Source organism: Sycon ciliatum, chromosome 3 (genome assembly GCF_964019385.1).
Source record: "Sycon ciliatum chromosome 3, ocSycCili1.1, whole genome shotgun sequence".
NCBI classification, from domain to species: Eukaryota; Metazoa; Porifera; class Calcarea; order Leucosolenida; family Sycettidae; genus Sycon; species Sycon ciliatum.
This window is the reverse complement of record NC_088645.1, coordinates 32,164,711-32,180,850: the sequence shown is the minus strand read 5'-3', so window position 1 is coordinate 32,180,850 and position 16,140 is coordinate 32,164,711. Positions and strand designations below refer to the sequence as shown.

At 50.9% G+C, this 16,140-nt stretch overlaps 1 protein-coding gene across 1 annotated transcript; it reads left to right on the top strand.

Moving 5' to 3' along the window:
* Nucleotides 1-999: 999 nt before the first annotated feature.
* LOC135811978 (uncharacterized) lies at nucleotides 1,000-15,894 on the top strand. Its single transcript, XM_065325259.1, has 6 exons — nucleotides 1,000-1,566; nucleotides 5,052-6,105; nucleotides 6,454-7,624; nucleotides 8,813-9,209; nucleotides 9,597-9,714; nucleotides 13,391-15,894. The coding sequence occupies exons 2-6, from the start codon at nucleotides 5,071-5,073 to the stop codon at nucleotides 14,837-14,839; spliced, it is 4,170 nt and encodes a 1,389-aa protein (XP_065181331.1). The 5' UTR covers nucleotides 1,000-1,566; nucleotides 5,052-5,070; the 3' UTR covers nucleotides 14,840-15,894.
* The last annotated feature ends 246 nt before the right edge of the window (nucleotides 15,895-16,140 follow it).

Below are 16,140 nucleotides of genomic sequence, written 5' to 3'. Positions count from 1 at the left end.
TCGCAGCTTCCTCGGACCAAGACCATTCGACTCAGCACCCAGAAGACTACAACTGGTGAAAATTTGATTTTAGGGTATACTTCCCCTTTAAAAGCACGACACTCCGTGACGAAATTGGTGACGTCGGCTGGCACCCGATCCACCGCGTCGGTAAGACGCCCGCGAACCCCGGAAGCAAGTAAGTAAGTACAATCATGTAGTTCTACTTATCTGCCACTGCACGAGAGATAGACTGATCCTGTATCGCAAATGACGGATTATGTCGGCATAGGGAACATCACGGTTTTTGTCGTGCAGCAGAGTCGAGAGGGTTTTCAGAAAAATGGTACTCTCTGGGGCACACTGCCCGTTGGTGGCGAAAATTACTTACGGAGTGAAGGAACCCCTGCGCTGCATGCACCAGTCATTTTGCCGCTTCTTCTGACATGACGCTCGTGTTCGCCTTGGCTGATCCGGCTGAGCTGACGTGCTGCTACGGCGCCCTCACTCAGCCAGTACAGATCTTTGCACGCGCGCACTCGCAGTGCGCATGTTGATCCGATGTGACTAGTCTAGATAAGAGGCCAGCATCACCATGATCACCAGCGCCCTGGGACCGCTATCTAGACGTGCGACCGGATTTCCATGTCCACGACATGACAGACTCAGTACGAGGCTACGGCGAGTACGAGGCCGGCTACGTGACGATCGTGCACAGCATGCAAGTGACGTGGCACTACAAAAAAACCTGCATCTTTTATGAACGACGTTACGTCGTCGCATCTAGCCGGCCTAGCTAGCGCGGCCTAGGCTCGAGTTACATCTCGTCTTTCACAAACACCGCTGATCTCACCCCCTGACACCGATTCAGAGGAGCTCAGCTCTAGCTCTGACTTGTACTTTGGGCATGAAGTCTTGTAGATCTACACCCTACATTCAGTGTTTACATTCTGTAGATTTCTATGTGTCACTGATTTCTATGTGTCACTGACTGTAGATCGACGTGTAGCTGCATGCAGCCGGCCGCCCACGTCGAACGCTAGCATTTTTTGTGTTATTTGGTCAGCTGCTTGGCCGTGTTTCTTGGCGTCTTCAAGAGCGTGTACTCGTGTAGTTTGGTGTGTTCTTTGACTTTTCACGAGTGTAAACATCCTTCTCGTGTCAACCCCCACCGCTTCTGCTGTGCTTGTAAACTGCCTTTGGCCGCAAAACTCGCTCGTCCAGAACTGATATAGCAGCAGGTGCAAAGCTGATGGTGATAGAGGGTCCCGTAAACGAACCAGTGTGAATGCGAAACGAGGCGTTGCAGTGTACTTGGACTGAGTTATTTCCACTAAAATAATCAGGCTCGCTGGCCGCGTGTTTGAGAGGTTTGCGTCAAGAGAGCAGCACTGCATGCACTGCCGGTCCGTGTACAAGTAGCGCGGGCGCGGAGCGTGTTGTAAAGTGAAAACAGCTATAGTAATCGATGTCGGAAACGCCCCGGTCTCAAGTACTTCCGCCGCTACAGTCGTTTCTGAGTTTGACTCCCAGCGCAGCCTCTACTCTCTAGTCTGGAATTTTCGGGAGCCTGTCCTCCGGGGCAAGGTATGTAGCTTTCCTTTGACTGCTTGATGGCTTGTGATTTTGCGTGGATCAAAAACTGAGAGCTTGCAGTCGTTACTCGTGGGCGGGTGCGTCGACCTGCGTGCACTAGTGCAGTAGTGGGAGAGATGCATGTGGCCAGATCCTTCATGGCTTGCTAGCCAACATAGTCATCGTGTTCATATCTAGGTCTAGTAAAGCCATATTGCCGTCCGCGTGGGGGAATGCATGATGCATCCTGACTGTCAAGATGCAAAATCCTGACTGGAAAGAATGCGTATTTGTGCCAATGCAGCTACTCAGCACGGACACATGTATAGGATCTTGATAATTATGATGTACATAATGTACAACCACTACTACTAGTACTACTGGCAGTACTGCTGCTAGTGGTTTTGTGGAGAAGATGGAAAAGCAAAGACAAACAGCACACACTTGCACTCAGAATCAGTGTGCTGTCTGTACTGTGTGATATGATGGGCACTGATGGCACCAACTAAACAGTGTGGCCCAGCCAACCTGTTACATGATTGTACTGATGTAGCTGGGTGGATTGTCTGTACTGCACTGTCTGTAGTATAGAACAGTTGGAGACATGCAGTGCACACAGTGGTGTCTTGTTACAAATACAGAACACGCTACATGACAGATTTCCTGTATAATCACCCTACCCAGTACCCACTGGCACTACACTACAGTACTAGTAGTACAGTCACCACCACCAGTGTATGACATGATTGTAATTTTAGGTGTGTTCGAATTTCGGTGTCAGTGACCTGCCAGGTTTCAGGTGAAAGCTGGTCAGTATTCCCTCCCCCCCTGCAGTGCACACTCTACTCTCTAGTGCCTTTTACTTTTAGTTGTAATCTTAGCTTCTAGTACTCCTTGTACAGTGTCTACTCCTCATAAGTAGTGACTTTACTCCCTCGCACCCAGACGCTGATTTTTTGGAAACAAGTTTCTATACTTCCGATGGGAGAATCCGACATGGCAGTGCATTTCGGCGTGGCCAGGTCAAATTGTAGAATATCGCATCGAGTGAATTGCTTTATCTGAGAGAGCAGATGTTCGTGCCCTTGAGACCCGAAGTCCCGTTTCCATACGACAAAGTTTAGGAGCTCTGCGCTCGACCCGAAGTCCCGTTTCCATACGACAAAATTTAGGAGCTCTGCGCTCAGCGCTTTTCAGGGTATGAATTTCGGGTTGTTCTGGTCGGGTCACAGCGTCGCGGACTATACCATCGTCTTCAGCGTCGAAAAACTACTGGCCATGTGAAATTACAAGGCGGTGAGACGCTTTCGTCTTCCTCTACGAGCGAATTTGTTCTGCGCCAGCATACCAAAGTATGCAATTTCGTACGCGCAGTTCGAGTGACGAGGCGTGTGCACTGTACACTGTACTGCATGCACTGACTGTGCGGTCGTTCTCGATTCTCCCATCACTCCCATTCATTTCTGTTTCCAGCAAAGGTCCAACTTGGCGCACTTCAAATCACTATAACTCAAGAATGGCTGGGCCGATTTGAATAATACTTACAGATTTCCTATGAACTACGCCTGGGAGAATCGAATGAGACCAAAATCGAAGCAATCGGAGCAAGTTTTGGAAATTGGGTGTAGTCACTACCATAAGTCGCACACATTTGCAATAGGGGGGGGGGGGGGGGGGGGAGGGAGGAGAGACAATACAGAGAAAGACACTGCTGGGTGAGACACTGCTGGGAGTGACAATGCTGGGAGAGACAATGCTGGGAGAGACAATGCTGGGAGTGACACTGCTGGGAGTGACACTGCTGGGAGAGACAATGGTGTGACAAACACTCACACTGCAAGTACGTCTTATCAGAATACTGTATGTACAAGGTGAGGTGGTCTGTATGTATGCACCATACAGTGGTCCCATTAGAATCCGGCGCCGTTTGTGCTACAGTAATTCTGCTGGATTAGGGGGGGGGGGGGGGGGGGGTGCTGGATTAGGGCGCGTTCAGACTACCGTGAACCCCGTCAAACCGTGTTCGCCGATAAACCGTGAAGGACATTCACACTACCGATAACAAACTAACGTTACCGTGAAGTTTTCAGCTCTCACCGCGGCACTGACAAGGGATTTTCCCTTTTTTTTCGCAGCGCGCATGCAGCCTGAGCACTTTTTTACTGCCGGTAAAAGTTTACTGCCGCAGCAGCCGCGGCAGTAAAACTTTCCCACCGGTAACGTGCCAGTAACGTCACATGATCTAATCACCTTGGCGACTTTCCCAATCGGTCACTTTTTATCGGTAGTCTGAACGCTCCCTATGGGAGGGTGCTGGATTAGGGGGGGGGGGGGGGGGGGGTGCTGGATTAGGGGGGTGCTGGATTAGGGAGGGTGCTGGATTAGGGGGGTGCTGGATTAGGGGGGTGCTGGATTAGGGGGTGCTGGATTAGTGGGGGGGGGGGGGTGCTGGATTAGGGGGGGGGGGGGTGCTGGATTAGAAAATCTGACTTACTGCTGCAACGTGCATGAAGAGGACATTTCGGCTACTGAAATTTGTGCTGGTTTATAAAGCGTGCTGTTTTGTAAAGTGCTGAATTGGAGAGGGACGACTGTATATCCTTGGCTTCCTATTTGATTTGTAAAAATAATAAATTTTGCATGTCCGTGTTGCCACCGGCTATACAATTGTATTGAAGAACACAACCAGCTTTGGAAGTTTCGCATGTGCCAGGCCACCACCATGCCGGTGATACCAGGGTGGCGGATGCAGCTCCTAACGGCAAGCGTGAGGTGATAAGTTTCACAACCAACCAAGGGAGCAAATCTCATTAGCTGCATCCATGTTACCCTCACTCCGAGTAGTGAGTACCCAGTTGACCGTGGGTGTCGGCACAGTTCACTGCATGTAAAGTGGTTCACGCATGTGTTGGGTGTGAAAAGGATGTTGCTACTTCCCAAACACAACGGACAACGGGAACAGGTAGGTGGAACAACATTTATTACGGGTGACAAAGAGACCGAGACAAAGACGAACGGAACGACTACATTGTGGAAGAGAGAACGAGATCGAGTGAGGGCGGCAAGATAAAGGGCCTGGGTAGCTATGGCAAATATGGGCACGCAGAACAAAAGGAGGCAAAAGGTGAGTACGACGTAGTATGGGGTGCACGCAGGCCGGCTTGGAAAAGGTTGTAGAACGTACGGGAGTAGGTACCTAACACATGCGTCACCGCATTTGTTAGTACAGTACACGCTCCCTGCTCCCAGCGCGGGTCTCGAACTCGGGACCTTGTGATTCGCAGGCAAGCCCACTACCACTTGGCCAAAGCGCTGGTGACGTTGTAGTAATTCAAATGAACAGGAGAAGAGATGAAGACATCACAGTTCGCGTGACACTCGGCTAGACCGACTTTTCCACAATCGTAGGAATGCGCCCACCCTCTGTGGACCAAAGTTGCAGAGGAATGAGGGCATCCAACAAATCATTATTATCCTGTGTTTTCTTTCCATTGCAGATCTTTGCATTGTTCCACCATGGACACCTCTGCCGTCACGACTGAAAACCAAATTGGTATCAGCGGAGCAGTCAACACGATGACATCATCATCGCAAAGTCAGCCCCTGGCCGGCCAGCACTTGATCCAGAATGCGGACGCCCAGGGGGAATTCCCGTCGTCATCTGGCGCCCCGGCACCTGCCGCAGTTGCACTTTCGGCCAGTTCAAGTGCAGTAGCCCTGGGCTCCCAGCCTGTCGGACCAGAGCATCAACAGTCTCATCCCAGCAATGTTGGCACTCTACCCTCTGTAGCGACTGTGCCCACGTTGCCGGAAAACAGCAGCGCCGCAGCTGCGCAAATGCAGGCCGGCCCGTACATGGACTACCACACGTTTCGCTCCACGATGAACTACACTCAGCTTCTGCCAGCTGCACCTCAGTACGGCTGGATGCAGTACTGGCCGCACTCCACCACCGCCCCTGCCGCGCCCGTAGTGCAGTTTCCCGGTCAGCAGTTCCCGGGCCAGCCGCCCCCTCCGGGAAGCAGCCTAGTGTACATCAATGCAACACCACCAGCAGCATCACCAGCAGCACCACCAGCAACATCCGAAGAATCAGCAGCAGCAGCACCACCACCACCAGCAGCAGCACCAGCAGGAGGAGCAGCAGCAGCAGCAGCAGTAGGAGCAGCTGGCCAGACACAGCAGCCGGTGCAGCCAGCAGCAGCAGCACAACTGAGCGCCAGCACTAACGCAGGAGCCACAACCACTACAAGCAGTACTGCTGTCCGGCACCTAAACCCCCAGCCTCCGGGTGATGCGGCCGCTCTCCACGCCCAGGCCATGCTGGCAGAAGCAGCAGCAGCGGCCCTGCCCGTTGTCTCCATGGTGCCACCGACCGTACCTCCACTGGTGGCGGGTGTACCGCAGATAGGACCAAGCACTCAAGGTGCGAGGCACGTACCCCAATTCAATCCGGGTCAGGTTCGTAATCTGACCCCTACGTGTTACGTTTCTGCTAACTCTTCAACGGAGTCGTCGCTGCTGAATTTGCCTTTTGGAAACGATCAACAGGTGAGATATTGCGCAAGTGTACTTCAGAAATGGCCTTGGGTACGCCATACTGTCAGTGCAGCGGTGTACTTCAGGAATGGTTGTAGGTAGGCCATGCTATGTTTCCCGAAACACAGAGTACCCTAACTGCAAGAAACAAAGCGATCATTGCACGTTATGCATATACCCCCTTCGCCCTCCCCACCCCTCCCCCCCCCCCCCCCCCCCCCATGTGTGACCCCATCGCCACCGAAGATATGAATTGCACAGCCTTGGTTATATACTTTTGATGGCATTTAGCTGTGCTCTTCTGCATTGAGTGAATCCATAGACTGTCCATTTCCCTGTTGGTCCAATGCCTGTGCTCAGATGCAGGGCAGTAGGGGCGCGCCGTTGCACTGGGACACCAGCCGTGCTGCTGCGGTGCCGGGTTTCACACGGCCGCCGTCGCCGTCGCAGCAAGCCGCTGCACAGTTACTGGTGAGAATGCAAGACAAGCCAGCGGCCCAGCAGCTGCAACCGAGCATCCGCGTAAACCCCGACCAGGCGGCGGCCATGGCGGCTGCAAAGAAAGTCATTCGAGCTCAGAGCGTGATTGCCGCAAACACAGCCAGCCAGGCGAGTAACGATGCACGGCCGCCGCAGCTGTCCCTGCTCCCGACACCCTCCGACGATCAACCCCCCTCCTATCATCAGCTCGTGCCGACGTCGTCGGCCGGTTGTCATGTCAACCCGTTGCAGCATGCCGCCATGATGACTCCAAGAACGCCATCCGCACACCAGGGCTTCGGCGAGATAATTACGTCGCCTGCGGGTGGCAGCTCTGTGCTGCTGCAGCAGCCCACACTATTGCAAGGTGGTTTCGATGCTGCACTGGCGCATCAGCAGCAGATCCAGCAGCACCAACAGCAACAGCAGCAGCTGCAGCAACAGCAGCTGCTGCAGCAGCAACAGTTCCAGTATCACCAGGCGCCACACAGCGGCGCAGCAGGCATGCAGATGGAGATTCTGCCTTCACACATGTACCAGCAGGCAGCGGCATCCCAGCAGTTGTATCCGCAGTATGTTCATCCACAGCTTCCGCCGCGCCCACCCATAGTCCTACGCAGCCCCGACAGAGCTCCCGTTCGATTTGCAGCTGCCCCCGCGCCAGCACCGGCAGCAAGTTCCAAGCCCGGCGGCGTGCAAGTGCCTTGGCCGGCGCAGAGTGCAGCCTTGGATGCGAACGCTGCCAGCCATGCCGGAGGATTTAGTGAGCAACACATGTTGTCTAGTTCGTCTGCTTCCATAGGACCCCCGTGTGTTGGTGGACATATTCGCAGACCAGGAGCTTTGAAGATGCCGGCTGCCAGAATGACCAATGAGATGCTGGAGGCAAAGCGTGTATTGGCGAGAAAACACAGCACGATGGCCAAATCTTCGGAAAAACTACTCCAGCGAGAATTTCGCCCAGCTGCTTCCAATGCTACACCAGCGGCCGTGGTTGCCAATGCGGCGTACCAAGAATCACTGACTGCCATGCAGTCCCAGACCCCAGAAGGTAAGATCAGTGTGTCTGTCCGCGGGGGTAGGGGGGGGGGGGGGGGGGGGAGAAAATGACGATTTCGCGTTTATAACGATTTTTAGAAATCCACAATTTCCGCAAAATTGCTATTGTTATTTTTGCCGCTTTTGTAGGACAAAAACATCCTAAGTGTGCGTGCATCTCATGGGCTGGTGACTTCCTGAGTCTCTGTACATACATTGCAAGTGCACCATACACCATAATTCAGAACCGAAGCGCAAGACATAGGCAGCTTTCTGGCAGGCACACGTGCTAATAGGCCAATGTACTTGGAAAGTGTGCAAGAAAAATCGTTGCAATGGATTTCCGCAAAATTTCGCCGCAGAGTGTGCCAATGTCTACTCCCATGTGTGCCACGAATTTGGAGATTTTCTTCCACGGTAGTTCCCGGGGACAGGAGTGTGCATGAGTGTAGTGTTGTGTATGTATGTCTGCATGAGTGGGGGCTGGTGTGTTATATTTACATCGCTAGTCATACGGACAATTATGTCCAATGTTCTGACAATGGAGAGGGAAAAACGACAAAAGACAAGATAACCTGACAACAGCGAATGTGCTGAAGAAAACAGCAGAGAATTGCAGGAGTGATGTCCTCCTCACTCTCAGCAATGCTAATTTGATGGCAATATGGAGGCGTCAGTCATCCCCTTGAAATTACAAAAGTATTGCCAGTCCAGTTGATATTCATGTTCTTCATCTACATTCCCTTCATCCAAACTACAGTCCCACTGGATTTTGAAAGCAAGATTTTGGCCGAACTGAGGCTCAAAACCCAAATTTTAAACTTTTCAGGGTTTGCCTCTCCAATCATTTAGCCATGGCATGCCTTTCCTATTATTTGTAAAATCTGGCTGAATTCTAATTCCCGGTCCTTGGACTTTTCAGGTCTCAGGTCTGGCAAGGAATACTCTCAAGCGTCTCACAATGCAGGATGTGCTGTTGCTTTCGCCATAGCTACAACTATAGTACGAGTGACACAGTACCCAAATGTGAGGCACCACTGCCTCTCTCTCTCTCTCTCTCTCTCTCTCTCTCTCTCTCTCTCTCTCTCTCTATCCATCCAACTATCTATCCAACTATCTATCTATCTATCTATCTATCGATCTATCGATCTATCGATCTCTCTCTCTCTCCCTGTGCGGTGCCCTCTCTTTCTTTATGTAGGTGATGTCATGACGATGTCATCCCAGGCCAAAGGGGGTGATGATGAACAGAGAGCATGTACTGCACTAACCGCCAAAATGCAGCAAACTATTGCGGCAATCACTCGTCAAGAAACGGCCATAGGTGATGCGTCCCAGGACGTATGGAAAGAGCCGGGTGAAGGAGCAAAGCAGCGTAGGCAGCGGCGCAAACAGGAGCCCACCTCGTCCAGTGGTCCTCGGGATGAGACTAGCTTTGTAAGCTCGCCATCTGCAGCAGTACTAGCTGCCGTTTCCAGCATTTCCAAGTCCAGCAAACACGGCGACAAGGTGCAAAGCAAGCGACATCGCAAGTCCAGCAGACCAGTGACACCACCGCCGATATCGTGTGCTCTGCACAAAAGAGAGCCACCCTTCAGGTGAGCATTGGTCCACTAGAATTTGAGCAGTTTATGTAGGCTTTGTGCGTGTGTGCGTATGTGTGCGTATGTGTGCTTGTATGTGTGTTTATACCCAATGCTGTAGACAGTGTTTATATGTTTGTGTGTGTGTGTGTGTGTGTGTGTGTGTGTGCGTGCGTGCGTGGGTGTGTGTGTGTGTGTGGGTGTGTGTGTGTGTGTGTGTGTGTGTGTGTGTGTGTGTGTGTGTGTGTGTGCGTGCGTGTGTATGTGTGTGTGCGTGTGTATGTGTGTGTTTGTGTGTGTGTATGTGTGTTTGTGCTCATGTATGGCATTGTCAGTTTGTTTTAGTATACGCGCTGTCACATTATGTATGTGTACAACCGTGTGCTTTTCTTTGTGCTTCAGCCATCCGTTTGGCCGTTCTACGACGAACAATAAGTATCGCTGTGTGGAGTGTACGCAGGTACTGGAGACATACGTCCGTATGCATGGATCTACTCCTGACTCGTCCCAGAAACGCCAGGTAAATCAGGACAATCCCTGGATTACAGCAATGGGGACTGTCTTTCTTTTACCCTCGGACGGTTTTTCTTCTCTCGCTCACTCTCTCTCTCTCTCTCTTTTAACACACACACACACGCACACACGCACGCATGCACTCACACACGCACACGCACTCACACACACACACACACACACACACACACACTCATACATGCACACACACACACACACACACACACACACACACACACATCCACACACACGTGTTGCTCACTGCCGAAACTGGTCACATGGGTCTCCCCAGGAGAGAGGAAAGAGACTCAAAAGGAATCTTGGAAAGATGACTCAATTGGCTATTGAACCGCCCAACGGGCGACACCCCTGAGCCCCCCCCCCCCCCCCCCAAAGTGGGTGAGGAGAATGTGCAGAGAAAGGATAGACGGCATCAGGGTGGCCGTCCCGGGATACAACTGCAGTTACCCCTGCCCCCAGTGAAGGTAATACTTGCAACTACTTAGTCCGCGTCATCAACATAGTCGCTTATCTTTGAGCTTTGTTTTTATGTTGCCAATGCTCACTTGGCAGCCCATTTCATCTCAATTTTGGTTAGTAAGTTAGTTTACTAGTAACTGAAAGGTCTAGATAGATTTCGAGTTGATTTCGAGAGTGACGGGTGGGTGATTCTGATTGATATCACGCCGCATCAAAATAGATTATCTTGTCGCACTGCGCAGGCAAGAGCAGCGCGACTCACAAGAAAATAATCGGCTACTGGGAATCAGTTCCATTTGCAAAAAGGCTGACATAGCCAGCAATCGCATGTCATCACGTACATTCAAAATCAACATAATTTTGCGAATCGACCTTTTTTTCAGGATCACTTTTCAACGAGGACGAAGCAAAGTCGGCCGAACGAAGCCTAGAGGAAGAAAATCACCCTCTCCACTTCACCATCACGATACTGACATAGATACGAGATGAAACAACTAAAAAATCCACAAGAAAACTGTACGGCCATCATCGCGCTGACTTTGGTCTGACTTTGGTCTGAGAATTTCTATCACGATCAAAAATGTACGAGGAGCACTCAAAAATAAGCCACAGACGTACCTTTATCGCTCTCTACTCCTTTTTCAAGGCACAAAAGTCGACTCTCCACTTTCAAACCAGGAACCAGACATACCAGTGGTCCTTTTCAGCTGCTCCACGAGCGCAGGAAATGTTCACCAAGGGGCACAGAGCAGCATCCATTCCAGAAAAAGAGCTAAAATACGAGTGAGACTGCATGACTGAGTACATGAGTACATGTATGAGTACATGCAGAAAATAGTCAATTTCAGCGTTTCTGCTCCAAACAGCAACTAGCTTCGACTAGAAACAAAGATTACACCAAAGGATCAAAAAACAACCATTTTCTGCAGTTTTTTTGCAGATGGCTTCCTTGTGCTTAGCCCAGCACGCCAAAAATCACACCTCGGAGGAGTACAAAAATTACAACTCTCAGATGTCCTCGATTGCTGGCCATGGATCGCTCACTTCGGACATCACTCGCCTAGCTGAGATCGCAGTTCCCTCACCTCCAGCTCAACGCTCGGAGTATCCAGTGTCCATCGCATCGTTGAGATTTACAAGTACTGTACGAGTCGTTGTCATTTAATATAAAACCTTGCAAAGAAAGGCGACTGATTTGAATCACACAGGTAGTCCTGCTGTCCACGCAAAGTCCTGTAGAGAAGGCAGCTGTCATGATTGACTTCCCTTTTAAGTTAGAAAATAGCCAGGCAGCTGAGAGGAAGAAAGATAAGCTTGCGAAAGCGAGAGAGTCGACCCCGAGCAAAAATATATGTCACCAGCGCCGAGAGCAGCGACGAGGAGGACCTAAAAAAGGATGAACCCTTCCTTGGACAATAAATTCCCTGTGGCTAGTTGTCATTCTATACCTTACCTTCCATCTTACCAAGTGTCATCACCTCAAGTGCACGCGTTGTTGTCCAAAGTGTAAATTCAAATTTTCGAAAGATAAGCGACAATATTGCAGACTTGGACCAAGCAGTGTGGGTAGTTAAATCAGAATGGATCAGATATAAACTTCACTAGCACCATTGATTACACAAGCGTTAATCTAGCCAGAACCATCCATGATTAACAGGTATCTATACTTCAAATAGAAATTATATGAACCCTGGAAGCAACAAAGGTGGCAGGTACAACATTACACCTTCAAGTAGCCGAGCCTGTTGGCAACAGACCCAGCACAATCAGGCATAAGTGTACCCACCAACCGAACTAGCTGGCACACACACACACACACACACACACACACACACACACACACACACACACACACACATATATATACGCACACACGTGCACGCACACACACACACACACACACGCACGCACGCACATGCCCCCCCCCCACACACACACACGCACACGGGTGTCACGCTGCTCTCGGTAGGCAGCGTTGGTGCTGGTTTGTTCTGCAATGTTTGTTACTTTCCATGGCTGGTGCACTCTGGCACTAGGTCCACAGGCTCTCTTTGAAATGTCTGTTGTGCCACCTTTGGGCCATGGCTGGTAGTTCAGTTTACCTGAAGCTTGAAGCTGTACTGATGAGGCCTAGATGGCCAAAACAGCTAGCTGTTTATAGCATTGAGCATACATACACACACACACACACACACACACACACACACACAAACACACACACACACACACACACACACACACACACCATTGGACCATTGGACCATTGGACGCCCATCGCCGAAGGAGATGATAGCGATGCTACAGCAGAAGCCATAGCAGCTTGTGCTGGGATTGAACCATTCAACAACTTGCAAGGCTGAAGAATTGACTGCCACTATTCAGCCTGGTCTACATCACACAGCTATGAAGTGGCACACACACACACACACGCACACTCTCTCTCTCTCTCTCTGTCTCTCTCTGTGTGTCTGTCTTACACACATGCACAAACACACAAACACAGTCATGTTCTCCCATTCTTGCATTCTTGCGCCGTCCTGTTAATCTCATAGTCGAATCAAAACGTTAACACTTTTCTTTATGGAAGTGTCCATGCGAGCCCTGTACAATGCAAGTTCCGTATTGCTCGTTGTGACCGGATTTCAGTAAGCGGGACAGCACCACAGTGAGACAATGCCCCCCCCCCCCCTCACACTCATTATTTTGTCATAATTATTAATTTTGTGTTTTTTTTAGGCAATTCAGGAGTCGATAGTCCTTACAGATGGGTCAGACAAAAAGGCATACTTGTCTGGGATGAAGGGGGGGGGGGGGGGAGGAAGGATGCGAACTCGTACGTTGCATTTTGCATGGCCAGACAATTTAGGAAAATGGAACAGTGGGTAAGTCTTTCCCCTGCCCCTCCCCCCCCCCCCCCCCCCCCTCTACTTTTTGGCTAAAACCCTGCCTGGCGTGTGTCTTCGTCACGAGTGACTATCAACAATTTTGACCTCGGATGTTGAGCCAAAGTAATCATGGATAAAAAAGAAATGGCAAAATATTCCTTGTCGGTTTTTGCCATTTTGTCGAACTCGCTGACTGTATGTAATCTGGTTACGTTGGTGGACAGTTGGTTGGTGGACAGTTTGTCATAACTCGTAACATTTGTCCTTTCTTTGTGTCAACCTTTTATTTCGCTCCGTTCTCTATTTCTCCGTCTGCAGCTTCTACCACTGGTTGGCATGACGATATCTCAAATCACCTACTGGTTTTCGAACAAGCGACGGCGCACCAAGCCAAAAGAGACGACCGCTGACCCGTCTCACTGTGCCGACAAGAGTGGCGCGCGGACGGAAGTGAAATCAGCCACCGACGTGCCGGCATTGAACGCGGCAGCCAGTATTCCACCGGGAAGCAGAGCAGCGAAGTCACGCTTGGACTCTCCTGGAGCGCGGCGACGGCCGTCAGATGCAACGCCAGCGCCTGCAGAGACTGGAGCTGTGGACGAGCGAGTCGACAGCGACGACTACGATGATGCCGAAGTCGATGTTTGCGAGCGCTCATCCTCCACTCCAGCCACCGATAGCCAGCGTTCGAGCGAAGACGACCGCGCCGCGACGATGTCATTGTCATCGGTGAGAACGGCAGGTCAGCTTAGCAGCGCTCAAAGCAAGTCTGACTGCGCCGACTGCCCGCAGCCTCGCAGCGCCGCCACTGCCGCCGTGTCCCGCAGCGGCAAGCAACGGGCACGGCGCACCCCGCGACGCCTGCGACTGCGACTCGGCTCCTCCGCATCGTCGGCGTCCAGCCCAGTGTCACAATGCTCCAGTGATGATCTGTCTGACAACACTCCCTACACGCAGCATTCCAGTGAGGAGGATAGCTGCAGTGCCAGCCAAGAAGGTACTTACAAGGCCGGCCGCGGGAAGAAGAGGAAGAAGAAGACCGAGGACACGAGCACTGCAGCTGTCGGCATTGCCAGCACTCCCATACTGGTCAGTGAACTTTTCACAACTGGCTGCCATACAGAGCACAGCCTTGACTCCATACAGCCACCACCTGCCCAGCATCCATCTACGGAACACGGACCAGTCCCCATGGCAACACAGGCGGTGGAAAATGAGAATTCAGATGCAGATTCTCCCACCGGTGCTCCCACCATTGATGATGCTGTTGAGCCAACACAAGCTGCAGATCCAGATGCCCATGATGACGAGGCTGAGGTTGACTTGCCTGACAATGATAACTCGCCGTCTCCACCATCGAAGTCTTCTGGCGCTGTCTGTGACGAATCCTTGCATGGCTGTCCCAGCTCCATGGGCCGTGAAAAGAAGGAGAATGTTGCACCGAACAACAGTGATGGTGACATGCAGTGCGAAGACTCCCAACCGGAGCAGCAGGCCATCGGCAAGGGGCAGGAACCCAGTGAAGACGTTCCAGCGTCGGGGTCCTCTGGGGTTGGCTGTGACGACTCCTTGCAAGGCTCTGACAGCTCCATGGGCCGTGATAAGAAGAATAATGATGCACTGAACAGTGGCAGCGACATGCAGTGCGAAGACTGCCAACCGCTGCAGCAGGCCAGTGACTCTGGGCAGGAACCAAGTGAAGGCCCATCGGCTTCACCATCACAGTCAACACCGTCCGAGAGTACTACACTAGCCCGGATGACATAATTATGATCATGTTACCTTGACAACATCAGCTGACCTACTCATGTGGCTAGTCCGTTAAGTGATTGTCCTGTACGACCCCCATCCTAAGGAGAGCGGATGTAGTTTCACGCCGTCGAACATGCCGTGAAATGTCGTGTTCCACAAAAGGACCAGCAGCAGCAGCAACAACAACAACAACAACAACAACAACAACAACAACAACAACGACAATGATGACAAAGACAGGGACAATAACAACGACGATGACGACGATGATGATGACGACGACGACGACAACAGCAACAGCAGCAACAGGATCAGCACTGAAGGTGACAGTGTTTGTCTGGACTAGATTCGGCATTGTCCAAGTACGATTGCGTAACATGCAATGTCACTTAGCAGTAGCATATGCCAGCAGTGTGTCTTGATTGGTGCGTGACCGACAAACAAAACATTAGTGATATTGTTGGACTGCTTCGCTAGATAGAAAACAAACTTACTTGTAGTGCTCTGCGTACTCTTGCATGTACCTGTTTCCCTTCAGTCCAGTATAAACATAGTTTTTTGGGGGGGGGGGGTCTCCCCTCTTCTTGTACATCTGCTCTTTTGTGCATTTAGTGAATTATTGTAAACTACTTCAGAAGTATCATAGTAAAACATGCAGAGATGTCTTGGAGTTGCGATCCAGCCGTTGCAATGATGCATAATCAAAAACAGACAACAAGACGATGGTTGTAAGTGAAACGCTTTTGCATGCTTGCAATTGTTATTATCCCTATCAGGCTGTCTTTGTCTTGCCTCCTGATTTTTCCTCTTTTCCTTTTTAGCTTTGGCTTAGACTGCCCTTCTTCTCATACGTTTTGTTTATGTGGTTGGTTTAGCTTGATGTAAACTTTGACTTTGAGCTGAAACCTGATAACGTTATGTCACCTTCCTACCTTCTTTTTTTGTTAGTACAAGTAGTGAAAATGTAAGTAGTAGTAGTAGTAGTAGTAGTAGTAGTAGTAGCATAGACTTGGAGTTTCTGGTCATGTTCGGTAATGTTAACTCGCAAGAACTTCAGAATATGAAAAACAGCCGTGTTGTCAGAAGATGTCATGCGTATTTCGTTGTGATAGAGTTATTGTACTTGAGGCAATGCAGTGGAGTACGGGGGTAAAGTGGGGTAGGCAAAATAACCTGCTACGTGTATGTGTGCGTTATAGCCGTCATTACCGCCCATCAAGGAGCCATTCCTAAACATGATGGTACTTGCGTGGGGTGTGCACGTGAACGCGCATGCGCGCGTGTGTGTTGGGGTCGGGAGGGGGGGGGGGGGGGGG